A 27663-nucleotide genomic window follows, 5' to 3' on the forward strand; every position below is an offset into this window, starting at 1 on the left:
TTTGTGACTTGGCTCTCTAACTTCTTGTCCTATAACAAAAAACTGTATTTTAACAATATTAGTTTTAGCTGCCCCCCATCTGTATTAAATATCACTGGTATATAGAATGTTGTGATGTTCTCTGAAATCCAGCAATAGCGATGTATTACTGACTGGGTGTCATTTGTGGGGTCAAAAACTATAGAATAAAAGCTCAAGGATGAGCAGACTGCAGTAATTATTGTCCTTTTTGCTATTCCTTGTGTTTCTATCCCAGGGTGTCCATCACCCCATTTGCTCTTGATACTCTGCTATCTATTATTGGCTGTTGCAGTAGTGGTAATGTTTTACGGTTGTAATATTACAGATGTCGCGCAGACGCCCTAACATGAAGAGCTTAAAAAAGAGGATCCAAAGTCCTGAAGTTGGGGAGAAGATTTGGGGTCTAAATCAGGCAAAATATCTCGTTGTGTGTTCCAGGCTTTAATTGTCTCATATTAAAAAAACTGGAAGTCATTGCAATGTAATAGCATATTTTTAGGATTTGTTTATATAAAAGTATATATTCAATTTGCAGTGCCGTCTTACCTAGATTATCTCGAAGTGCGCTGGCCTCTCTGTGGAGATCAGAATTATAGTTTCGAACCAACTTCAATCTCATCCGCGAAAAATTCTCTGCACTGGACACCCGCCAACGCATCTCGTCCTGTTGCCTAAAACAAATATTTTGTTTTCAATTATATTGCAGTCAACATTTGAATTATGTAATAACTTAACAAATATAAATAAATTAGCAGCATTTCTCAAAACTTTAACATATTCTTACTCTATGTATGTTATGTTAAAATTAGGAGTTGTCACTATACCTGTCAGCCCACGGCCCTCTCTCACAAACCAGGCCTCTACGTGCCGTCTTCCACTGCCTGAGGATGGCGCTGTTCTGGCTGTGCTGTAGCTTTAACATACTGTTGTATCTTAGGTTTTCTTGGCGGCTGCGTCGTGAGAATGGCTCTACAAACTGCTCCTAATGGGATAATAAAAACAAATGGATAATTCAGTTTACGGTATTAGGAAAGCTATTATCTGTTTTCCATAAAAATTGTAAAGTCTTTTGAAACATTATCTTACCTGGAATCGGATTTTGCTTTCTCCCCTCTCTCTCTCTCGTTTGTGCAGACTGAACATAAAGGTCTCGTAGCACTCTTTCCAGTAGAGAGCCATGGTTTCGTGACCTTGACTAAATGTTTCAATTTCATACTGCTTCATGTAGGGAATAATCTGGAGAAAGGAATAATATGGTCAGTCATTAATTAAATTGATTAAATCCACAAATCTTCCTGGTCTAGGCTTGGATCAGTTTTGTTTCAGTTTTTTCAAAACTGGATTAAAACAAAACTCCTTGGTTTAGCCTTGGTTTTAGCTATTGTTTAGGACCCGTTTTTGTCATGTTTAGCTCTTTTTAGTTCTAGGTCAATAATTGTTTAGTCTTGGATTTAGCATTGATAGCCTTATTATAACTCTTACTTAGTGATTAATTTAGAAGGTTTTGTGATTAAAGGGTCTCTCATACAAGAAGCTTTGTCAATTTAGAAGAAAAAGTTTGAATTAATTTTCAATTTTTTAAAGTTCAATCTATCTGCCATCTTAGATTACAAGATTGTTTGTCTCATTTAAAGGTGAACTATGTAACTATTCTGGGTCAGCAACCTACGTGTCTACATGGAGAAGTTATTGCTTTGCCTGGAATGTTCCACAGTATGACATAGAACTTTGACATAGCCCGGGGGCATAGCCCAGGGTTTCAAGTGTTTATTCAAGTGTTTATTGGTCAAGTGTCAGACCAATACCACTTTCACTTATTTTGGGGTTAATCTGTGAAAAGTTTTTTTCTCCAGTGAATTTCCAGTGGAAACTCACATATTTGTCGAGGTAGACGCGCCATTCAGGTGAGTTGCAGTAGAGCCTGAAGTCTTCGAAGAAGGAGGGGCTACCGTTGGTGTCTGGGAGCTGGGGCAGGTGCAGTTCCATGTAAAGCAGGCGATGCACTTTAGACAAAAGCGTCCGCAACAAAGGAACCAGGAACGAGTAAGTCTCCTCAGTCTGATCCTGGATGGCCCGTCTCAGGATACCCTCCACTTTGCCCAGAAGATAACAAGCCTCGTCCTGACTCGAGACTTCTTTGGTTTGGAGAATGCCGTTTAGCTTGGCAGTGGCCATTGCACACACCTAGAGAAAGATCAAGGTAAATATATAGAAATTGCAGAAATAACAGAAACAGGAAATCTTACATCAGTGTCTTCTTGTGCCATGAATCCGAGCAGGAGTCTGAGCCCGACTTGAGAGAGCTGAAACCACTGAGTCCCAGCCGAGTACCAGACCATGAGGCTGTCCATTAAGGTTACAGTCTCCTCCAGGACTTTCTCGGTCCACAGAGCCGGGTTGATGAGTCCCTCAGCCTGAAGGAAATCCTGGACCATGTGTAGGAGTCGAACCGCGTTCTCTGTGTGCTGAGGTAAGGTGGCCGCAGATGCCTCGCGATTGTCCCCCACCGCCCACTCCAACATGCGCTCCATAAGTCTACAAGCGGAAGGAATTTTAGAAAATTAATATCATAAGGTTTTCAAGGTTTGCAAGTCATAGATGTATAATACTGAAAAAATAATATTGAATACAAATTAATTTCAATAGATAAAATCACAGGTAAATCACTTCTCACACATAACTTAAGAAATTTGAATAATTTCAGTTTGCTCTACAATGTTGACATTTTTTAAATATATTTTTTTAATCCTGAAATATATATTTATGTTTTTTTTTTTTTTTTTTTTTTACCCAAGTTTGATTTGGTCAACCGGCTGCAGTAGTTCATTGGCTGTTCCCAGTTTAGTGAGCGCAGAGAAAACCTGTCCTCGTTCTAACCAGGCGGCATCATCCGAGCCCTCCACTCCCCTCCACATGACACATAACACGGTCTCCATGAGCATCGTGCACAACTCCTCCTCTGCACGCTAAAAACAACAATCAGAGAGGAATTAGGACCAAATTTTCTTTATTTTTTAGAATTTATTTTTCTTCATCTTACCTGTGTGTTATTGAAAGACTCTCCCAAGGAAATATTATCACTAAAGAGAAAGCTTTCTTCATTTAGAGAGCCGCTTGCATCTTTTTCACTGGAGTTACCCGGAAAAGGCTTGGACGTTTCTATCGGCGATGGTGTACTGGGCATGCTACCGGGAGTCTGCGTACCGCTCTCCCCAGCCTCGTAGCCCTGAATGTGGGACAGGTCTAGCGTTAGCCCCCCTGACTTCCCCACCACCCATGGTTTTGTGTGGATCTGTGGTTCGGTGGATGCAGAAGAAGATGGCGTATCCAAAAGCGAAATACCATCCCCATTTTCGAGACTATCAACAGATCTTGTGTCTCCTATGCTTATACGGTCATCTTCAAGTCTGTCCCATCTGCCATTACTTCCCGTTCGCGGTCTTCTTTCGAGAGGCAACTCCAAGCGGCTTGAGTTGGTGTTTCGACTCGAGTCCAAGCTACAAGTGCTAACTGTGTCTGCGTTTTTAAGAGTTAAAGCTCCGTCTCCTCTCAAATACAAGCGCATGAGAGTATCCTGCCAACACTGCTGTCTGGCAATCTGAATCGCAGCATCCTGAGAAGACTGAAGCAACTGGTGCACCTAAAAGAGATGAGAAAGAATGTAGATAATATATCATAGTGACAAAGATTCATTTGAGGGCACTACTACTACTGTAAAATACTACTAATTTTGTGAGACAAGTGTCTATTGGAGCATATTAATTTAATACTAATACTTAATATAAATATAATTTGCGAGGGATTGGTTTAATGACAATTCAGCTAACTAATCAACGCTCAAAGTCAAGTTTTATATACTGTATGGTCAGACTTAGATTGAAAATAAAGCTTTGGTCTTCCTCTATGCATCCAGCTTGAACCAATAAAATGCAACCATAAGGCCTGTGATGGAGCTTCAATCAATAAACACAACAAAAATATCCATTTTAAAAAGAGGCCATTAAAAGAACAAGTGTATTAAAAATTACATAAATGGGACAGGTCAATTTAAGGTGCTGCCCGACGTCACTATATCTCCTCCATTCCTGAATTAAATACAAAGCTTTTACGGAGTGTGTCTCCTCCTCACCCGTTTGCAGACAATCAGGCGCACACTGGGACCGGCCCGGTGAGTGAGCAGGACCAGAGCCATCAGGTCTTTGTAGTTCACATTATGATCTGGAGAACAAATTCTTTGTAATTAGTTACAAGATGTTTAATGTATGAGCTATTGTGTGGTGCAGCGGTAATATATAAATTAAATAGTGTCACCAAAGAGAACATTTGGCATTACAAGAGACACTTAAACTAAAACTGGACTTGATAATGATGATAAGACTAGGGTTAAACTCCACCAAAGATTAAACCAGGACTATACCAAGGAAGAATTAAACTCAGCAAGGAAATCAAGTAGTAAGTCCAGACAACACAGGACAAAATCTGTGAATAAAGCACGACTTCATGAATGACTAAACTACAACCAATTACCAAACCAGAATTGCACAAAGAGCTAAATCAAACCATAGTTAAATTAAACTCAACCAGAAGTCTAGGACTGAGAGAGAACTTGAACTAAACCTAGACCAGACACAATAAGGACTCAAGCATGGCTTGTAATGCCTGTAATGATGAACAGGGAAGTCATAGTGCCAATTCACAACATTAGGCCCAAGATCAATAAAATAAATTATATTAAAGATTTCAACTGTAGAGTATAATGTATTCATTTCTTAAAACGCTCTTAGGCTCAGAGCTACACTGGAGCATAAATCAATATGTCAAAACAGAATCCAAAACACTGAGGTGTAGAGACAGCGGCGGATAGCCAGGCTTATGCCTGATCTATTGAATTTGTACAGAAGGAAGAAATAAAAAAACAAATAATATTTGTTTTCTTATTTCTTATTATGGCTCCTGTCATTTGCTTTGGTAGAAAGACGTGAGCTAGCAGCGACCAAAATAAGAAAAAAGAACAAACAAAACTAAATAATAATAATTTAAGATTTTCTTGAAGCCAAGGTGACAATTTTATAACAATAAATGAGGACATAATGCTGCCTATAATAGAAAACTTAAGCTATAAGCTTCTTCAGTTCACACCACACTGCGATAGATTAACCTGCTTGCATAAAGGAGACTTACCAAATAGAGGAATGGGTGGGGAAAAGTACACATCACATACATATATAATTCAATTTTATATTATATTCACACTCCCACTACACATAATACAAGTAGTCCAGTTACTGGATGTGGCTTCACAAAGAGAAGTAGAAAAAAAAAAATGAGCCAGAGAGAATGTTTTTGGCCTTTTTCATTATTCTCCACATTAGCTCGAAAGCCACTGTCTGCAGGGCATTTTAATGCCAATACAAAGCACTAACCTGTGTGAAGGATTTGGTTGAGGAGACAGCGGATAAGATTGGGGGTGATGTGGATGTCAGATAAGAGGAGAGAGAGACCAGAGTACCCCGCCTCCCTCAGCCTCAGACGTTGCTTATTCTTCTCATAGACGCGGTCACAGCGCAGCATACGTTCAAACAACTGTGGAAGGGGAGGATGAATCGAGGTTCAGTAATAAAACTTTACCAATTTGATATGATCTTTTCTCATTTTCTCATTGGACTCCTTTGATTTGATCAAACCTTTGGCTATAAAGCTATACAAATAACACTAAATTTGAATGTTACAATATCCTTGAATTGGCTTGATGGCTCTGCCCAGGTCAATTTAGCGGGTTTTCACTCCTCCCTTAAAACTATTTTCAGAGAAACATCAAACCCAAACCAAACCCCAAAAAAAAACTTTTAGAAGTTTACTCCTGACTAATCAGAATATCATTGTGCAGGAGAGTACATTTAGCATGAAGTGGATTGAGATAATAGTTTGGCAACAGAATATTTAGGCTAAAAAACGACAAAAGTTTTTGAATTAACATGAAAATAAGAAAAACAAGTTGTAAATTTAACAAATTAAAAACGGTCGCCTACTAAAACCCCTTACAAGTAATTAGAGTAGACTATACCTTGAACATATACCGGTAATGACAATAATAATTTACCTTGAAGACTAGCTCCCTTAGCCGGTCTGAGTGTTTGTTGTTGAGAAGCAGAGCGTAGCATGAGTCTGCAGCACTGGGCTCAAACAGGAGCAGGAAGAGCTGGTCCCGGGACGGACTCGTCTGGAGGAGGCTGAGCAACAACTCCAGAAGTCCACACAACTAAAAAATACAACATACAAATATAAAGGTAATTGGGTTTTAAAGGAAAATGTTCTAATTATATTATTTAAATAAACCAGTTTATATCTATATCTACATCTTTTAAAAAACGACCCCTCTGAATTAATCTCTAATTACATTATTTTCTTCATTATAATGCACTAAATTGTCTATTTATACATATTGCATGAAAGGTTAAAACATTTTGACATGTCTTTGACAACAAAGCTGAAGTTTAAAAGTTGACTAAAGTAGTTCTAAATATACATGTATAATTGAATAGAATAGGTTCTCCAGACCTGCTCTTCATCTCCAATAGCAGCGATGTATCCCAGTATGCTGTGAATCTCATCTTGTGATATGCCTTTTCCAATGTAGTATTTAATGAGTCCATAGAGGGAGGCTCGGATGGTACGGATGTCATCTTCACTCAAATCACTCTCCTTGTTGCTGTTCCTCCTGCACATGAGACATGGTTTAAGATATGTTATTTTATGTTACATTTTGTTTTGTTATTTTAGTCTACATTTTATTTTGATGCAGTTAACCAGTTAACAAAACTGTTTTACATTTTAATTTGTAATATAACAAGCATATGCATAGAAGTATTCAAATAATCATTAGTCATTATTTGTCGGTGTAATCCCTCATTCGTCCAGGCGTTTTTCTACTATTAGTCATTATTACATTTTCTCATAACATACAGTCCTATTTGAAATCTAAGCAATTGTATTAATGTGAAGACTTTCTTACCCATAATAAAGACGAATAGCATCAAGAAGGAACTGGACTCCATATTTCTTCCTGAACTGTTTCCTGTTGTCTTTGATGACTGTGGACATATACTGAATATGACCTATGAACAAAAGAAAAGGTCATTTATGGATTTAATTGTGTAAATAAAGAATTACAACAATCTATTTCCAATTGTACATTAAGGAAAATCATACTAAAACTCAAACAAAAAATGATATGGCAATTTCAGGCTCAAAATGTAGAAATTTTAGGTTGCTTTGAATAGTTAAAAAGCATTTGCATAAATCTTGTAAGTCGCATCTATGTATGCACCATTTCTGGTTGGGGGTCCGCCAGCTGCTGGTCGCCATGTTATTGCTTTGCCTGGAACTTAAACGTACATATCAATCTTTTCACGATCCTTCTAAAGGTGTTTTTATTACTCAAAAATTCATCGAGAGAAATAAATTACTCAAAAAATTCAAATTCTGACTTGGAACTTGGTTTGCTCGCACCATGTGCTTGTCTCCTCTGAGATAGATATCATACTTAAGAACATTACAGGAAAATAAATAACATATCTTTGGAGACAAGCAGGTGGTGAGTGGACCCTCCATCAGAAAAGTTACATAAATAGTGCAACTTTAAATTACATGACTTATTACATTACATGATTACATACTGCATTACATTAAAGGATATTAAGGTGCTAGAATAAAAGTATACGTGGATTTGAAAATTTAACTTTTTGCAGTTAACATTAAAAAAAAAAGGCTAACTTTACATTATATGAGTGCCAGTATTTGTATCATAGCAGTAACAAGCCATTAACCAGTAAAGAAATAAACAACCCACCTATCCTTAAGGGGAAGTCTCCTTTGTTCCAGATGTTGAAGTTGAAGAGCAGATATGAATGGAGCTGTTGGAGTAAAGCCTGGTTCTTCTCAAACGTCACCTGCTCGATTAGGAGCTGCATGGCCACCAGCACACTGACGTCCACATGACCCACGGGGAGCTGGAGACGAGAGAGATTAGACAATTATATGTAGTTAAATTGTATTTGGGGCTGAGAATTTACAAAATTAAAGTATACAATTTGACAGGTGTATAAAAGTAAAAGTGACTATTGCCAGAACATGACTTACTACAGTAAATTTACAGCAATACGACAAAATACCAATCACCCGTTTTGCAATTTTAAAAAGGGATCTAGAAAGAGCTTGACTGGCAAAGATTTATATTTTCAAGCACTATCTAACAATAAATCCATCCAGTGTATATGTGGCTGTAGTGTAAATTTAGAACAACAAGAACAAACTAAACGAATTGGTAGTGGTAGCGTTAAGATAAGAAAATACCACAGCTGTTTGTTCAAGTATTGTGTTTTCAAGGGTGTGGTTGTGTCTGGTACAGTCCAGTCTCTGAGGAAGCTTCAAATTGTTGTTTCAAAGGCATTTCTAACACCCATAAACAAACAGTAACATAATCAGTAAGAATAGACTAACATACAACATGGTGGAGAGGAGATGGGGAGAAGCTAATCACAACAAGTCCATGTAAGAGGGAAAACATGTTGTCAAAATTTATCTAGTCTATTTACACCCATGATTTTGGTTATATTGCTTATTTGAATAGTGATTGACGTAACGAGTCAAACCTTTTGCAAAAGGGCTCCTAAAGTGCTGACTCCATGTGTGTGATGCAAAGTCTCCTGGTTGATTGGATGTCTTTGTAGAAAATGTTTCAAGACCAACAAAAAAGTGGCAACCAAGTTCTTTTCAAGTCGGGCCTCTGTTAAAAAAAAAAAGAAGAATATAATAATAAAAGGTTAGATTAATAATTCACATATTGGACAATAAATTATAATGTAAACAGAACATAGGCAGGGTTTCCACTCAAATCAGCAGGGATATTGGCCAGCAAGAAAATTACAATAGTCTCTTTCATTTATTTAACACATTTTAAGAGTGAGAACCTAACAGACATGCAAACTCCAACCAAATTTTAACCCATACCATTTCAGAACATGCTCAAATGCAAGCTTCTTAAAAGGGGTTTTGGTATATTTCATTGATCCATATGACAAAATTTGTCCTCTGCATTTGAGGTGTTAAACCTGTCAGCACCACAGTGCAGCTCTAAAGGGACCCATCTCTAGACTCTGAGCAATACTTGGTACAGGAACACCAAGCTGGAGGATTATGCAGGTCTATGATGCATGTTTCAAGATGTTAATATAGTGTGTAAAACGACAACCAGCAGAAACTGGTAATAACAGCACCCCCACAATCTGTCAGATTTTTTTTTTTTTTAGAAAGCTGTAAATTTAGTAAATACAGTAGTATTTAGTAGTGGTAGTGGTGGTATACCTGAAGCACGGCTGGAAGGCAGAATGACCCAGTCCCCTTCAGCAGGTGTGGAGACGTCTGGAGTGATGAAGTCTGAAGACCCGGAGCTCGGATCAGTGGCCTGTGGATCCGGAGTCACCAGGGCCAGCTGCTCCAGGACGGGTAATAGCACCGGCAGCCCGCCCACACAGTTTATCACATCCTGACAAAAGACAGACCTTTACATGGAGAAACTGCATTTGAATAAATAAAAAAAATGTTAGTATGCGTAAGACATAAGTGATTCCAGACTTTAAAATGTTCTTTGTTCTTGGTAACAACCAGAAGAGACAAATTGTGTTTTGGGGGGCTTTAGTGCTCATTGTGGACTAATTTGAATACCTTAATATCCCAGTTGACCACTTTGTTCCCGGTCAGCCGTCCGTGCAGTGCGTTGGGCGATAGATCGAGACAGATGGGGCTCTTGCATGCCTGGAATTAGAGAGAGAATAGGCTGTATGTCATGTTACTCGTATAATAGGTGCACCCTAATAGAAAGTGTTAACATGACTAATAACTTACCTTTGGCGAATAGTAAAGCAGCAGTTTAGTTGTCAGGTCCCCAATTTCAGATTCCTGTGCTTTGAGTGGAGATATGCAGTTTGGACCTACATCAAATTAAATTATAATTCATAGTATATTATTACAATTTACATTATAATCAAAATTGTTGATTGTAATTAAATCTAAAAACTAACCAGCACTGCAGATGGCTTTAATGTGATTTGGCTGCAGGGGTTCATGGAACACCATCACGCTCCCCAGTTGTCCCTGTAGTGAGGTCGGACTGCCCCACTCGCTGTCCTGGGTCCCAGCGGAGATCAGTTTGGTCACAGATTCAGGTTTACCCCCCAGGAAGCCCCCCCAGGTGTGTGGAGACAGTATGCCCCCCAGAGAGGAACGTGTGGTGGGGGTGGAGGCGGAAGAAAAGGGCGGGTCTGGGATTTGAGAAGGAAGAGGAGTGGTGGTCCGGTGACCCGCTGAACCAATGCAACAGGAGGTGAAAGGCTGTCAACAAAACCAAATCAAATTACAATAGTTGGCAACATTTGATATTTTCTTGATATTTACTACCGGTATATTTTTTTAAGTGAAAAATTGCTCAACTACTGCTGACCAAATACAATAACACATTGTAGTTTACTACTACTTTTTGAATGATAAATGAATATTAATGTGACATAAACAGTTAAATATCAATAAATTTACATTTTTTAAGAATAGATTGAATGAAAATTTACATGGTTATTGACGGGATCTATATGATCACAATCATTGATAAACTGATTAACTTTGACATACCCAAATTAAAATTCTAATCCAATCATATAATCATATGCCTTTCAGATCATACCTCAGTCATGGTGGGATACTTCAGTGGTGCAGATAGCTTTTGTTGCCCATCCACATAAATATAGACAAGACTCTGTCCAAATGGCCTCTTTCCAGGCACATGCACCACACCAATACTGTGCTGTAGACAGACAAAACATAAAATAATGAAGTGTAATGGTATGTAAATAATGAAGTGTAATGGTAATGTAATGAGAAGGGAAAAAGATCAGATTGATCATTTTAAGCTGTTGTGAGGAATGTTTTTAATGAAACATCCTTTATTAATGTATTTGTAGTATAATTTTCCTTTTTATGAAGCCCTACATTTGCCTGCCGGCTATAAGCAAATCTCTGCATGTTAAGTACATCTTTGCCTTTAAAGTTAAAAGGTGCACTATGTAACTTTTAAGGTTACAAGCAGCAGATGTTATTGCTTTGCCAAGAATGCTCCACAGTATGACTCACCAACATCTTCATGTAGACAAGTGGGCGAGGGACTCTCCAACAGAGAGGTTACATACAGTAAGTGCACCTTTAATATTGTTCACTGTCCCAATCTTTAGAAATAAACTAAACCAAAAGAATATAAATATGTCACATAGAATTGTGATTTTAACTTTGGTATCTTGAATTATGCTGTGTAGAATATATGTGGAAAATGACTTCAAAAGGTTAACGCATGATGATGTATGCCTTACCCATAGAGAGTCACAGAAGCAGTAGTCTGGCAGTATCACAGTCACATACTCCTTCTTGGTGCAGACAGCCACCACCAGGACCCCCGCTGCGGAGATGAAGGCTTCGAAACCAGTGCCCCCAGGGGAGAAGAAACTGCACCACACAGAGGTGTAAAATGCAAGTTATATGCATAATGATAATTGCTACGTAGATGTACATTTATGCCAAGAAATATAGCTTGTTAGGGTGCTTGGAGGATGACCAAATGTTCACTCTTCAAAGATGAAATAGGTAATGGAAGAACAGCCTGAGTAATAAAAATGTATTCTTTATTTGTTTGATAAAATGGCAGATGTTTTTGCCCAGCAGTTGTCCAATGTCCAATTATTGTATGTACAAATTGTGGGCAGTTTAGAGGCAATTACATGCATAGTGCCATGTGACCATTCACTCTGATATTATCCATTTTAGAGACACAAAAAAGTTTTAAATCTTTAAGCATATTACTGTACTTCAACATTAAAGCCATGCAGTATATAATATTTGGATCAAGTTGATACATGACTTTTTTACCTGTATAGCTGTTTCCTCTTGTCCTTGCTGATTGGTCCGAGTTGATCCTGGTCAAGCGAAAGCCAAGCTAGAAAGCTGAACGCCGACCCAGGCCATCGCTGCACTGTGGGCACCGATATCCCCGCCATGCCGTGGGACAAGTCAAAATACTGCATCGCACTTTCTAACCCCTGCTTCCGTACCATCGTCAGAAGAGCTCTAAGCGCTGGGCCAACATAAGGATGTGCTTCCGTTGAATCTGTTGGTCGTAAAAGTCTTAAAAATTCCAGCAGTTCATTTGTACTAAGTGATTGAGAGCCCAAAGACCCTAATAGTCCTAATAAACTTTCCCCGCATGCTCTGTGTAATCTCTGATAACGTTCCAAGACGGATAATGCACGTTTGACCATGGCGGCGTTGACACAAGTGGCACGTGTTTGCCGGTTCAGGCAGCTGAGACGTCGGACCCAGTCGGCAGTGAAGAGTTGGAGTTCACTCGAGTCGAGCTCCGGAAGCCACTGGACCAGCAGCAGCAGAGGCTCTACGTTACTGATGCCCAAAAGTCCAACTGAAGTGTGTTCTCCTTCCACCGCCTGGACATGAAGAAAGGGACACTGAAAGCTGACTACCTCATCCAAAATGTTGGATTTTTGTCACAAAGTTCTGCTTTTTACAATACACTTTATGGGGTGGGGACTGAAAAAAAGTCCCTAAAGAGGGAAGTTGTACATCAAGGTACAAGAAAGTTAGATGAAACTTTAGTAGTAAATTAGAATATTTGAAACCTTGCTTGCTACTATGGACCACTCCTGGATACAGTAAAGGTATTATATCAGTATAGAATAGGTCCAATCACTAGGTATAATGCCTCAACCTAAGTGTGTGTAGTGACACTAGTCTGTGTATGAAAATGTTAAATGAGAATGAAGTTAGAATTTGAGATGTCCCAGTCAAATTATTTGACAGACACAAAATAAAAAACATTGAACATCAAATTCCATCTAGATATTCACTTGTTTTTCTTCTTATGCTACATGTCAAGAGCTAAACCAACCATTTTAACCAAGGTACAATGAAGTATTATTTTTTGTACAAAGACAATCAAATTTTTTACCATATTAAAACATCAAAATAATTTTCACGAAATTACAACGATTTTGAAATGTTTATGTCTGTATCACTTTCAGTAACTATAAAGGTTACAGAAAGAATACTTTCCTTTCTTATTATCAAGTGTCTTTCTATAAGAACAACAAGGTATATTTTACATATAAATAACAAAACACCATCTTTACCATGTTCATCAGCTCTTTGAGAAGATGTCGTGAAGGCTGCCCAAGGGAGATCAGGATTTCATACAAATGATTATAGCCTATTCTCTCCTTGAATACCTCCTGCAAATAAACAACAACTACTTTGAGTCTGCTTGAAGTCTGCTCTGGTCCGAGTCTGCTCTGGTCCGAGTCTGCTCTGGTCCGAGTCTGCTCTGGTCCGAGTCTGCTCTGGTCCGAGTCTGCTCTGGTCCGAGTCTGCTCTGGTCCGAGTCTGCTCTGGTCCGAGTCTGCTCTGGTCCGAGTCTACCCTGGATGATTCGGTGGAATAGTCTGAAGTATAGGCGGTCTAAATGAAGTCTGGCGATAATGTAACACTTGGATACCAATCGGCATAAAACACCAAAGAAGACGAAGAAGAGTCTACCCTGCTTTGTTGTTGTTGTTGTTTTATGGCGGTTGGCATCCGAGTGTTGCATTACCGCCAGACTTTATTCTTTCGACTTCATCTTTCAGAGCCCGACTTTATTCCAGGGCTGACTCTTCTTCACCTTCCTCTCCTTCTTTGATGTTTTGTTGTTGTTGTTGTTGTTGTTGGTGTTTTATGGCGGTTGGCATCCGAGTGTTGCATTACCGCCAGACTTTATTCCTCAGACTTTGTCGTAGTCCTTAAAAGTTCTTCTTCCATTGCTTTGGTGTCACAAAGTCCATGAGGTCATGAGATGTCTTTGTTTTTGTATCCTTTAGAAGTCCTTCCCCTCAGACTTTGTCGTAGTCCTTAAAAGGTCTTATTCCATTGCTTAGGTGTCACAAAGCCCATGGGGTCATGAGATGTCTTTGTTGTTGTACCCTTTAGAAGTTCTACTTCCATCACGTCCGGTGCTTCTGCGGTACAGCTTTATTCTTTAGGCTTCATTCTTTAGGCTTTGAGTCTACCCTGCTTTGAGTCTACCCTGCTTTGAGTCTACCCTGCTTTGAGTCTACCCTGCTTTGAGTCTACCCTGCTTTGAGTCTACCCTACTTTGAGTCTACCCTACTTTGAGTCTACCCTACTTTGAGTCTACCCTGCTTTGAGTCTACCCTGCTTTGAGTCTACCCTGCTTTGAGTCTACCCTACTTTGAGTCTACCCTGCTTTGAGTCTACCCTGCTTTGAGTCTACCCTACTTTGAGTCTACCCTGCTTTGAGTCTACCCTGCTTTGAGTCTACTCTGCTTTGAGTCTACTCTGCTTTGAGTCTACTCCGAGTCTGCTTTGTGGGTGGCGGTAATGTAACACTTGGATACTGACCGCCATGACAAAGTCTGAGGAATAAAGTCTGGCGGTAATGCAACGCTCGGATGCCAACCCTCCATAAAACAACAACAACAAAATGAAGTCTAAAGAATAAAGTCTGGCGGTAATGCAACACTTGGATGCCAACCGCCATAAAACTACAACAATAACAACCAAAGAAGAAGAACCTGGTTTGAGTCCGCTCTGGTCCGAGTCCGCTCTGGTCCGAGTCCGCTCTGGTCCGAGTCCACTCTGGTCCGAGTCCACTCTGGTCCGAGTCCGGTCCGAGTCCGGTCCGAGTCCGGTCCGAGTCCGGTCCGAGTCCGGTCCGAGTCCGAGTCCGGTTCGAGTCCGGTGTTATATCAATTCAGTTGGGGGTCTGGTCTAATCTTTGATCTTCGATTTTTTTTTTTTTACCTTTGCGGCTGGTGATTTGTGCATAACTGTTGTTAGCGCCTTAATGGTTGCAACCGCAAGAGAGTCCAGTCTTCCCTGAAACACCTATAAAATGACAGTAGTTAGTGAATTATGCAGCCGTTTACAGCTACAATGAATCATGGGTAAGGAACAACAAACACAGGCAAATCTCAAAGTTAAAGCAATGTGCATGCTATATATAGGTCTCACAATGGACCCAAAATACAACATGCATCACATAAAATGGTTTGATTCAATTAGTGTAAAAGAGTAGCTGTGTTTCCATAAATATATTTGATTCTGATTACATTGAAAGTTGGGGAACATATTTTTCATGTTTAATATTTTGTCATATTGAATTACATAGCAATATATAATATTAGTTCCAGTTATATGTAATAACGTCCAGTTTCAGGCCTGTTTAATTTCTGTTGAATGAGCAAATCTGGAGTTGATGAAGTTAAAAGTTAGTTTTTAGTTTTGTTATCAAATATGTTTCTTTCAAAAGTTATCTTTATTAAAAATTGTGGTATATTTAATGGAAACACTACTATTGAGTATATAATCATTTCTTTGTCAGAGTGGTTTCCTGTTACAGATTCATTTCACTTCAAATTAACACAGTCCTAGGAAGAACATTTTAAAACAACAAATACACAAAACACTCCGCTTCAACTACCAACATTCAAATTCCAACGCATGCAGCCCTTAAAACACAGATATCTCTATCCAGCTAAGTCCTATGATCAAGTTATTTGTAATAATCAATTTGGATAATCTTGGACAAGCTGGAGAGGGACAAACATAAAACATTAAGATCAATATTGAATGCCAAAATCACTGCAAACTAACTTTGCCATAACACACCAGAACATTGGGATAGCATTCCAATGGGGCCCACTATACCACAGACAACCAGAGCAAAATGGAGGAGAGGGACAGGACATGAGAGGACAAAGAAAATATAAATACAAAAATAATTAAAATAACTCCACAGCAAGACTCGAATAACGTTGAAATTTAAGGAAAGGTTTGGCAGAATTAAAAGTTAACCTGGATTGCCAAAGTAGTTTTTATGCGAGGAAAGGTCCAAACTTGCATTCTTGATTCTACTTCAGGTGTGTGCTCTTTCTATGGTTAAATAGTCCATTAAAAAGGTGTGCTTCCTTTTCATTTTTGGATAGTAAAGTAAGCAGTTTGTTAGCCAATATCTCAAAATAGTATATGCAAAATTAATTTTACAATTAAATAATTTATTGCAATTCAACAAAATAGGAAATTGTAAGAATTAGCTTGAGCTGTTAGGTTTAAAATTCTGTTTCAAATGAAGGTAAATACTTTTTTGGAAGGAAATTTGTAATACTGAAGATTTTGATTCATCATCATATAATTTTGATCCAAGTCTTTGACTTACCTTTTGTTCGTTAACTAAAATGTTTATTTCAACTGTATTTTTCCCCAGACTACAGATACAGTAGTCTACAGAAGTCTAGCCCATAGCATCTGCTGCTTTATAAAGGTAACCAGGCTAAACTAAAGGACTACAGGAAGCTTGTCCACCTGTGTTTGCTTTGCCTACAATGGAGGCATTATACAGCTATATAAAAGGTGTTTTTTTAAAAACGTTTTGAAATATGAGGCAACACTAAAATATTAAAATAAGCGGTTTTATTACATAAAATAAATAGATGTTTGATTACCCAAATTATTACTATATGTAAATAATTATTTATATAGCAAAGTTATTATTGTAAAAAACAAAATAAGATGAAATTTCAAACAACAGTAAGTTTGACCCAGTAGTTATGAAGCGCCAATTAAAAAAAGTGGGACAATTTGAACTTGTTGTTTGCCAACGCTGCTTCAAACCAAAAACACCTAGTCATGCTGTGGAGCAGTTAAAGGGAGGATATTGGAAGACGTGATGATAGGCAGGTGAATGAACTTTAAAATAAAACTTGAATGAATAAACGTAATGGATTACTCTGTGGTACCTGCATGTCCCTCTCTCCTGACAGTAACATGTTGTTGGTTATATCTTTCTGGTCCTTGTCAGCCGACGTGCTCCTAGCATTTACCAGCTGACACACATACATAATACAGGCAACATGTCAACAAAGCCAGTGGTGTGAGCGATAGCGTTATGGGGTTAGGGTTAGGGTTAAGCCAAAGTGGGCGGTGCAGGGGAGGAAAATGTCTTTAAGTGTAGGAGGAGGAGAAGTTAAAGGTTACAATAAGCCAGTTAGATTAGGGTCGCTGTGAAGAGGCAAACCAGTGAGCGAAGCCTTTATGGGACATGCAAAAGTGAAGACAATGCCTTTTCTCACTTGGTATAATAGGGATATTATTCCTTGTTTGTATCCAATCTTTATAATAACAACCCGTGAATATGAATAGTATTTTATAGGTAAGTTTATTTTTTAAATATTTTTTATTTTGTAGTTTTTGTAGTAAATCTAGCACAATGATCTAAGATGGATTAATTTTGGTTACAATTTGACAAGAGTGATAATAAAGCCTAAAGATACACTACCAACTTGATAACCTGTATTTTACATTATTTAATTACTTATACCTTGCTAGTTTGACGAGAAAGAAATAGATTTACAATTATGTACTAAACATCAACACTTCAAATCATCACGTCAAATTCATTCTTAATAAAACATGTATACTAATTGAGAACAGTTTGAACGTCAATGATTTGTAAAAGGACCCCAGAAAGATTCGCTGGTCCTCAGTTACAGCCAGGGGGGATACTAATAAATAAACAAAACAAATAAACAAATAATAGCATGTGGATGTCACAATTTTGTATTCTGTACATTGATAGACCTTTTGCCATTCAGGTTTCTTTTTACGGTCCTTCTAAATAAACATATAGAGGTATTTATTTACTTAAAATAACTTTCTTTTTACTAACATAAAACATACAAAGTACAGAACAAAGTATTACAAAATAGAGAACAAAGTAAGATAAGATAAGATATTCCTTTATTGTCCCACATGGGGAAATTTCATTGGTGCAACGCAGGTAGATACAGAGGTAGATACAGAAGAACAGATCACTTATAGGAAGTCTGAAAAACACTTTCAGTAGAAGATCTCCTATAAATAAATAAAAACTCCCATAGACAAATAAATAAATAAATAAATACCATTGCATGTGATCCCAACAGTAATTGCACATGAATATGTGTCACGACAGCACATAGATTGCACATGAATTTCACAGTAATTGCACATATGACAAAATTGCACATCAGTATTAGGTTAGGTCAGTATTGCGAGTGTTCAGTACTAACAGTTTTTGTTATAAAGTCTGACAGCAGCAGGAAGGAAAGCCCTACGGAACCTTTCCCTCACACATCGAGGGTGGATCAGTCTCTCACTGAAGCTGCTCTCCAGAGCGGAGAGAGTGTCCTGCATAGATGTGAATCTAGCCAGGACCCTCCTGTCCCCCACCTCCTGCACCGAGTCCAGAGCACAGCCCAGGACGGAGCTGGACTTCTTGATGACTCTGTCCAGCCTCTTCCTCTCCCTCTCTGTGATGCTGCTGCTCCAGCAGGCCACACCGTACAGGAGCTGATGCCACCACAGAGTCGTAGAAGGTCTTCAGGAGTGGCCCTGTCACTCCAAAAGACCTGAGTCTCCTCAGGAGGTAGAGCCGACTCTGGCTCTTCCTGTACAGTGCGTCTGTGTTATGAGTCCAGTCCAGTTTGTGGTTCAGATGAACACCCAGGTACTTGTATGAGTCCACTCTCTCAATGTCCCGTCCCTGGATGTTCACTGGTGAGGGGGCAGTGGGGTGGCGTCTGCAGAAATCCACCACCATCTCCTTGGTCTTCCCCGCGTTGATGAGGAGGTGGTTCCGCTGACACCAGTCCACAAAGTGCTGCGCCAGTCCTCTGTACTCCGCGTCATCGTCGTCCGTGATGAGTCCGATGATGGCAGAGTCGTCAGAGAACTTCTGCAGGACACAGCTGTCCGTGTCATGTCTGAAGTCTGCAGTGTAAAGGGTGAAGAGAAAGGGCGCGAGGACAGTGCCCTGGGGCGCCCCCACACTGCAGGTCCGAGTGTCAGACACACAGTTCCGGGCTCTCACAAACTGGGGTCGGTCTGTGAGGTAGTCCAGGATCCACTCTGCCAGGTCATACTCCACACCAGCCGTCTCCAGCTTGTCCCTCAGGAGCAGCGGCTGGATGGTGTTGAAGGCGCTGGAAAGATCGAAGAACAGAATCCTCACAGAGCTGCCAGGCTTTTCCAGGTGAGAGAGAGAGCGGTGCAGCAGGGAGATAACGGCGTCCTCCACTCCGACGCCAGACCGATATGCAAACTGCAGCGGGTCCATGGCTGAGCTCACGGTGGAGCGGAGGTGGTCCAGGACTAGCCGCTCCAGTGTCTTCATCAGGTGGGACGTGAGAGCCACTGGCCTCATGTTGAAGACATGCTCCATAACTCCACACAGTTCATCTGCGCAGGACTTAAGGAGCCTGGGGCTGATGCCATCAGGTCCTGCTGCCTTCCTCACTTTAATCCCCTTCAGCTCACTCCTCACCTGTGCTGCTGTGACAGTCAGTGGTTGGCAGGGGGACCGTGTGCTGGGGGGATGGGTGAGTCCAGGCGAAGTGGGGAGCTGATGGTCCGGGGCAGATAAGCGAAGAGGAACAGATGCAGGGCATTGTCCAGCTGTGGAAGAGGGAGCATGCAGCTGTGCAGGGGGAGGGGCGGGTGACCGATCAAACCTCAAGAAGTGAGCATTTAAATCATTCACCCACTGTAGATCCCCCTCTGTCTGGGCAGGGGGGATTTTGAAGCCCGAGATGGTTTTCAGGCTCCTCCACACTCCCTGAATGTTCTTTTGCTGCAGCTGCTCCTCCATCCTCCTCTTGTAGCCGGCCTCAGCCTGCCTGATCTTCCTCCTCAGCTCCTTCTGCACAGTCCTCAGCTCCTCCTTGTTCCCTGACCTGAAGGCTCTCTTCTTCTCCTTCAGCAGAGCCTTCAGTTCACGGTTAATCCATGGCTTGTTGTTTGGAAAACCCCGCACCGTCCGGGAAGGAACAATGTTCTCAAAACAGAAGTTGATGTAGTCCGTGATGCACTTTGTGATGGTGTTGATGTCCTCCCCATGTGGGTCATAAAGCTCAGTCCAGACAGTGGTGCTGAAGCAGTCCCTCAGAGCCTCCTCGCTCTCAGCAGACCACATCCTCACCTCACGGGACACCACAGGCTGCCTGCGCACGATGGGTTCATACACAGGCCTCAGATGTACAAGGTTGTGGTCCGAGCTACCCAGGGGAGGGAGGGGGGAAGAAGAATAAGCCTCCTTGGTGTTGGCAAAAAACAAGTCCAATGTTCTATTCTCTCTGGTGGGGCAGGTAACATACTGGGTGTATGTTGGTAGAACAGAAGAGGGAGAAGCGTGGTTAAAGTCACCAGAGATGAGGAAGAGAGCCTGTGGATGCTGTGTTTGCAGCCTACAAGTGCAGGAGAGCAGTGCTTCACAAGCATCTTCAGCATTGGCAGACGGGGCCACATAGACTGCGATCAAAATCACATGTGAGAACTCCCGGGGCAGATAATATGGCCTCATGCCAATAGCCAATAGTTCAATATCCCCCCCTGCGGGGGGCGGGGCCGGAGCTGGGGGACTCAGAGCCAAGACACATCGCAACGACACGACGAAAACATTCAATCCAGCCGAATAAAGTCAAAACAAGTTAATTTAAAGCGATTCCAGTGCGTGTCCCGATCGTTCGTGAAGTTCCTCTTTCATATAAACGTGTACATAAACGTGTACCGACGACACGCCGTACTTTAGCGCGGCCGGAGGGCGCGGGGGGGGGCTGGTGGGCTCGCTTGGAGCTAGCTCACGTCACAACAACACAACGAACGCAACGAAAAACGCTCAAATCCAGCCGAAAAAAGTCAAAAACAGTTGAATTAAAAAACTATTCCAGCGCGTGTCCCTATCGTACAGTAAAATAGAAAAAATATACTAACTATATTTACAAAATATAGGAGATAAAGCACAATAAGTGTGAGAAAGAAGAGAGAGCGTTTACAACAAAGTACTAAATATTATTTATAGATCTATCAACCTAACAAACAGCATTCCCTTGTAACTAACCATCACTAACTAAACCTTTTTGTTTACTTCAGATAACACCCTTTGCTCCGTCACAGAAAATCATATCTCAAAGCTCATTTAAACGTTAACACAACATTTATTTACATATTAAATAAGACATTTAAATTAAAAAGGCAAGTCCACCCACTCACACCCAAATGCGTACTGTGTTTAGAGAGACACGAGAATTTAAATGTTACCTTGCTATTTTGTAGCAGTCTTGTGAGATGCTCAAAGCAGTTACTGTTGAGGAAGATGGCTTGTAAAACTGGTCTGTCCGAGCACAGGAACATGTCTCTGATGGTATCTATGACAAACAAAATAGAACATAAATACAGGTCAAATGAAACTAACTAAATACAACACTCTTGTTGATAATAAAATTAAATACACATTTAATTATATTAGATTATTCACTTAACATTTTAGTTGTTGTAACGTTTTGTCTGATCCCTGCACAGTACATACCTAACATATTGACTTGCAGTGCCACAAATCGGCTCTCCCAATGCCTCCCCAGCGTTGACACTTTTCCTTTCCCCTGCTGCTGTTGCTGCTGTTGCTGTGCCTTTGAAGCTACAACAGCCGCTGGATCCGAATTGAGCAACTTGAAGTAATTCTCTAAAACGGATGCGATCTCCACTTGGCGCTGGTCTGAACTGGAAGCTAGGAGGCGTAGTACCACCTCCCGAAGACAACCTAAAGTTAGTAGGGCTTTTCGGTCAGGTGCCTCGCTATCCCAGTCTTCTCCCTCATCCGTGGGGCAGCTCCCGAGTGAGCAGTCCCCTAGCACCCGCATCAGGACCTCCATGGTGGCAGGTGAGATGGCAAGCAATGCATTCCTCTACAGAATACACAAAGAATTGTTTTTATTTTTGTGAGATTGTCAAGATATTGTATTGTTGTTTTGTACTCATACTTCTTCAAATGATTTGAAAGGCAACATCACAATTTACATTTGATCTAAATCCAAAGCCTAAAATTAACATTCTTTCAATGAAACATTTTTTTCTTATTAGTTAATGCCCTAAAACTGTGTTTCAAAATGTCCAAACCCCAAATTACTGTGTAACAAGTAATTATTTTATATTTTGTGATTTTACATACATAAGACCAACACCAGCTGGAGATTGAAATTTCCACTGTTACAAATTGACAATTATTTGTGGTAAATTTGGAAAATTACTTATCTACAACTTGATCAGTGAAGGTTGCACTCTTCTTGTTACCGCTAAATGTTAGCTTTCTCAAAAGATAAATTATTCTATATGCTAGGGAACCTGATGCTGCACAAGTGATTCAAAATATTCAAATGAATTTTCCTTCCATCCAACAAAATTGTGTTAATTTAAAATGATTAATCAAAAAGGCCCTCATGACACAAAAAAATGATGCATTCTTATGCTCATGTTGCTGTGTGTTTTATTACAATCCAACTCCTATTCACTTAGAAATTAGTCTAATTAGTCACGCAGTGCAGCGGACCTAGGGTGTGTGTAAATATCTCGTGTTACAACGTGGGAACATGCATTTTATTGTCAGGTGTGGCCCATATATGGACAAGTTCTATTTTCTACGTAAATATCATGTGCACGGCTTTTATTCAGGAGCACTTTACAGCCCGAAAAGTACGGTAAATGATTTTATGCCTTTTTATGAATTCAAAGCACTGGTTAAAAATACCCACTATGCCAGTGCTCTTTCTTTGTATGATTTTATCCAATTGTATTTGTTGTTTACATATTTTTATGTAATTTTATTTGTTTTATTTAATGTTTTGTTGGCATTTTAGCTGTAAATCCTGTTGCACTCAAGGGCCCTCCCTGTATAAATAAAGGATTACACATTCAGTGATGATCAAATACTTGATCTCTAATGCATATATAATGTTTCTAAGAAGGAAAGGGAGCAATCAGACATTTACGATGCTTAATATTTCTTTTCTTTTATATGAATTATAACTTACTCTAGTAAATTTAACCTTGTAGTCTTACCTGATCACCTGCTACAATGGCCCCAAACAGGTGCAGCAAACAGCATTTCAAACTCTCTTTTAGATGCTCGCTCTCCTGGAAGCACTCTGACAGGAATAAAGAGCATCATATCAACATTGAAATTCACTGAAATGATCTATAGGCACAATAATATCTATGGAAACAAAAGCAACACCACAAAACTAAAGCTCTACGCAAACCTGTATATTAACAGCACAGAGCCACACCTTTCAACGTCTTTACAGTGTAAATAATAATGTTTCATATATCGAAATATTGATATGTTGTAATTCTTTATTTGGAGATATTAAGTATATGTATTGATATTAAGCTCTGCTGTAATATATAACCATTAATATTTGTAATATAGTTTACTTACTGAGATGAGGCAGCTCGACAATTTGTTGCTTATTTGAAGAAAGGAAAGGATTGTATATGAAATAGAATTGACATGTGTTTTTTTATTACAAAATCAAGTTAATTTTCAGGGGCATGTACTACACCCACACCAGGCAGTACAGGCCCTTGGAACAGTTCACAGGAAGAACGACTGACTTTGAAGGGTCACATGTGGTATGGGTGGATCCCTCATTAACATACAGAGAGGGACATGGACACACCTTTCAAAATAAATTAGAACCGTTGCCCCTCTTGGTGATGTAGAAAAAATATGCCCTCTAGTGTTGAAAATTGACATTAATTTAGTTATAGGAATAATAGAGGATTTTTGGCACCAAATCTGAGTCTCATTTCCTCCTGGCGTGGACAGCCTAGTAGTTTCCCCACATGTCAATCATTCCCTACGTCCTACTGCACACCTGCAGCCTCGTTCCCAGGATAGCAGCACGCTTCCCTGGCTACGCATGCGTGGTTGAAATGCTGGTGTGTGTTTAGCAAAGCAAGCAGCAAGTTCCTTCAGTGTACAGTACAAAAATGGCCGAGATAAGACAGAAAAAGACTGTGTTTGAGCTGGCTCAGAAGAGACGGAAATCTGTGGAGTTAGAGATGCGATCCGTCGCACTAATAAACAAACGCACGTGTAGCTGCGAGGTTTGATGGGAGGCGGCCTCTTGGAAACAACAGGAGGGTGGGGGGTGCGTGTGCGGGACACTGTGCGCATGGGCATTTTAAAAAAAGGGACTAGCAGTCGCTTGAGTTTTCAAATTGGAGAAAAATCCTCTATTATTCCTTTAAGTTTAGAGTTGTTATTGTTTTCATAATTTTTTACATAGTGCACTTTTAACAAAGAAATATAGTAAAAAAAAATGTATGTGTTTGTTAATTTCATTAATTTTCCTAATGATGTATTATGTATTAACATATCACAAAAAATGATCGCATTCTACACCTTGCCTGGAACTACAGTAGGAAACTTGCTAAACTACAGCTAATACTGGCATATTTACAGAAATGTTGATTAATATGCACTGTCCTAGTTCAAATAAACTAATAATAAATAAATAAATAAAATACAATGGGTATTGTGAACCGAGCCCCGTCATTCCTAGCCCTTATAAATTGTAGCACTTTGGTTTGCTATTCTGGCCAAGATATATACACAGGAGAATGGTATGCGGCAGCAACCTCCAGGTCATGGTAGTCCTGGTAATCTATTAACTTATCTGTCAACACGTTCAATTGACCAGGAGGCATACAAAGTTGTGGCTCTGTGATGTCTCTTTGCCTCATACCAGAACTAAAGCAGTCAACAATGAGCCATATAATACACCAGACATACAAGAACAAATTATAATGCATTTATTCTTGAATGACTAGACTTCCTTGACCTAGGTATAGACTTAGATCTTTCAGTTTAAAGTAACAGGTTAAAATGACAGGTTGGACTACTCATTGAACTAAAATGTAGTTAAGATATGTATATTCTAAATTGAGCTGAATTTTTTTTATTTCTAAATATCCAAGAATAGCTAATTTTTTAGGTTTATAATTTGACTTCCTGTATGTAATTGATGACATCACACTAGGATATTACACAGCAAACACTGGGCAAAAACTCATCTAATGTCCCTTTATTTTTAATTTGACAAACAAAAATGTATTAGAGCAACTCTATTTTGTTGAATTGATGTTTAGATGGTCAATTTTATTTAATTGTTTTATGTAAATCATGCATACAGTTTGGATGGCAAGGGTATCCTGGTGTGATGTCACTTCCTCTAATTGTAATCTCCACTAATAGCTACATACTCAATTAGTGTAAAACTAGCATTTATATTTACAACTGCTACACACCAAATAAAGTCAAAATTATAAAATCATAAAAACCTGTCAGATACACTTTAAAGGTGAACTTTGGAACGTTTCTGGTGGTTACCTGCTTAGTAGTGGATGTTATGGCTATGGCTGGAATATTTCACAGTAGAACATTACTATCTCTTCAATTACAGGTGTTTTATTGCTATCTGTATTTGACATCTGATCTGATGTTTCCCCATGTGGGACAATAAAGGATTATCTTATCTTATCTTATGTTAACCACAGTGCAGCTACATCTATTTTCTTGTTGTTTTTTTATAATAAAAAAAACTGCCACCTCTTATGATGGGACAAGGACAAAATTTGAGATAAGTAAGACTTGAAATAAACTTACGATAAAAGAAAGGAACAAACTCCACAGTGAGCGGTGCTGCCTTGTACTTCTGCCTGCTCCGCTCTACTGTCCCCAACTGCTCCCTGAGAAGTGGCAGTAAGTAACCCAGTTTAAATGCAAGTATATATAGACATAAAAGCTATCATTAATATTTTATCACTTTGATGCAGTTGCATGGCATATTTAGTTACCCGCTGGTCCGATGCCTCCAGTTGTGATAGGGGTCGTATAAACTCTCACAGAAAGCCAAAGCGTGACGGACAAACTCTTCAGCCTGGCTCTGGTCTGCCATCTCCTTCTCTTTGGTTTTGCTTTTCAACTATAACCAACAGAAATTCTTTTTAACTTTTTTATACTGTAATATACACACAACACTAATCTATGACATGAGTATACATTTTGAGTATGAATATATTTTGCAATTATTAGTTTTGTATAGTATGACAATGATGTATGACTTATAAAGTAAAAAGGAGGAAATTCTTTGTACAAAAATTATATTTAACCTGCTGAATGTAAAGTGTTGTCATGTTGATAATATGATTTATGTAGGAGCAGGTGCCGATCTCCTCCACATTGGACAGGTTCCTGAAAAAAAAGCACATCCAAATTACTTTCTTCTCTATTGTCCCATCCAAGAGTATTAGTATTTTCTTTGCCAGTTGTACTTCTTTGCTGACCTGCAGATGAGGATGAGGAATTTGAGCAATAGCAGAGAGAGGTTCTGCTGCTCCGGCTCCAGACCGTCCGAGGCCTTTTGGACGCACTGCAGCAGCTGGTGACGCAAAACCTGCAAGATGTTGTCGGGCAGCAGGGTCAGCACCGGGGGCAGCTCCTCTGGCCTAAGAGGGGAAAATAAATAAAGATAGGAAAAATAAAATGACAAAGTGATCCTCAAATAGGGCAGGATGAAATGCCCTAAAAAAATCTATCACAATATGAAAAAGAAAATTTGCAATAACAATAAAATTACAATATACCTAAAGAAAAGTGCTGCACAACATCGTCCTTTACACTATTACTAACTTGTTTTAGACTTTTTCAGTAAAGTGATAAGTTCCGCTTCCACTCCGAGTGCCCACAACATATATCACAATATAATTTCCTATCACCTCCAAAGCAATGAACAATGAGCATGATCAATACATGGTTCTCCACACAATAGTGTTTGTAATCATGTAATTGATTAATACATTAATAGATTAACAAATGAATATAATAATATAACATAATACTGACTACTCTAGATTGATTTGTATTGCCATGATGACCCATTACATGTGAAAATATCATAAGAGTAATTCAAATGATGCTCTTTTTTGTCAGTTGCTTTGATCATGTGGTTGAGGTGAGACAATGAATTCTGTGTGTGCTGCTGGTAAAGATGCCATGAGCTACGCAAAATAGATGCAAATATTTTAGTCATAAATAACTACAAACAGCTAATATACTAGTTCTTGTACCAATTTCAGTGTATTTTTTTTTTAAATGGTGAAACAGATAAGATGTATACGGTAACACAAAAAGTTTATATTCTGTGAGCTGAATCAAATGATCAATTTTCTATATTGTTTGACCCTGGCTTTTGAGGTAGATATTTAGTACTTTAGTTTAGTAACATTTCGCCATAATCTACAATGCACCCTGGGATACCTAAAACATATCTGCCATTACATTTTTGTATAGCTCAAAATTAAAAAATAAAACAATGAAGCTTTCATTAGTCAAAAACAGACAAGAAGTTTGACCAGGATTAACAAGTATATGATATATAATGTAAAAAGGCTTTATCATGGCACACCAACAACAAAAATAATGTACAACCAAACCCAAACTGAAGTAGAATTTATATTAAATAAAAAAAAGTTTCTCCATCAATCTAAATTTGTATTTTTATCTGGTTTTCCTCCTCTTCTCATGCCATCATGCTTCATTTTCTCTCCCTTTACTCCCTACTCATATAAACCGACTAATGTCTTTTTCATGAGCCTTTTCGAGTC

General features: G+C 39.3%; 1 protein-coding gene across 3 annotated transcripts in view; it reads right to left on the reverse strand.

Annotated features, from left to right (window-relative positions):
* nbeal1 (neurobeachin-like 1) overlaps positions 1-27663 on the reverse strand; it is a 56441-nt gene that overhangs the window by 17227 nt on the left and 11551 nt on the right. For 2 of the 3 annotated variants that reach the window (XM_072465934.1, XM_072465933.1), the window contains exons 4-34: positions 26344-26505; positions 26170-26251; positions 25855-25982; positions 25664-25746; positions 23053-23138; positions 21527-21902; positions 21259-21365; positions 16923-17009; positions 14929-15012; positions 13263-13361; positions 11989-12560; positions 11436-11568; positions 10757-10876; positions 10101-10410; positions 9925-10010; positions 9745-9834; positions 9385-9565; positions 8673-8806; positions 7871-8030; positions 7034-7136; positions 6580-6739; positions 6122-6280; positions 5445-5604; positions 4151-4239; positions 3062-3661; positions 2812-2987; positions 2268-2556; positions 1897-2205; positions 1108-1257; positions 846-1003; positions 568-692 (exon numbers count right to left, since the gene is read on the reverse strand). In XM_072465934.1, the coding sequence (XP_072322035.1) occupies positions 568-692; positions 846-1003; positions 1108-1257; positions 1897-2205; positions 2268-2556; positions 2812-2987; positions 3062-3661; positions 4151-4239; positions 5445-5604; positions 6122-6280; positions 6580-6739; positions 7034-7136; positions 7871-8030; positions 8673-8806; positions 9385-9565; positions 9745-9834; positions 9925-10010; positions 10101-10410; positions 10757-10876; positions 11436-11568; positions 11989-12560; positions 13263-13361; positions 14929-15012; positions 16923-17009; positions 21259-21365; positions 21527-21902; positions 23053-23138; positions 25664-25746; positions 25855-25982; positions 26170-26251; positions 26344-26505 (5558 nt within the window). The remainder of the gene's footprint in view (positions 1-567; positions 693-845; positions 1004-1107; positions 1258-1896; positions 2206-2267; positions 2557-2811; positions 2988-3061; positions 3662-4150; positions 4240-5444; positions 5605-6121; positions 6281-6579; positions 6740-7033; positions 7137-7870; positions 8031-8672; positions 8807-9384; positions 9566-9744; positions 9835-9924; positions 10011-10100; positions 10411-10756; positions 10877-11435; positions 11569-11988; positions 12561-13262; positions 13362-14928; positions 15013-16922; positions 17010-21258; positions 21366-21526; positions 21903-23052; positions 23139-25663; positions 25747-25854; positions 25983-26169; positions 26252-26343; positions 26506-27663) is intronic. The other variant, XM_072465935.1, reaches the window with a different exon arrangement.

Source organism: Eucyclogobius newberryi, unplaced genomic scaffold, assembly GCF_026437365.1.
Source record: "Eucyclogobius newberryi isolate DKJ021-1_F unplaced genomic scaffold, fEucNew1.0.hap1 SCAF_1, whole genome shotgun sequence".
Lineage (NCBI taxonomy): Eukaryota > Metazoa > Chordata > Actinopteri > Gobiiformes > Gobiidae > Eucyclogobius > Eucyclogobius newberryi.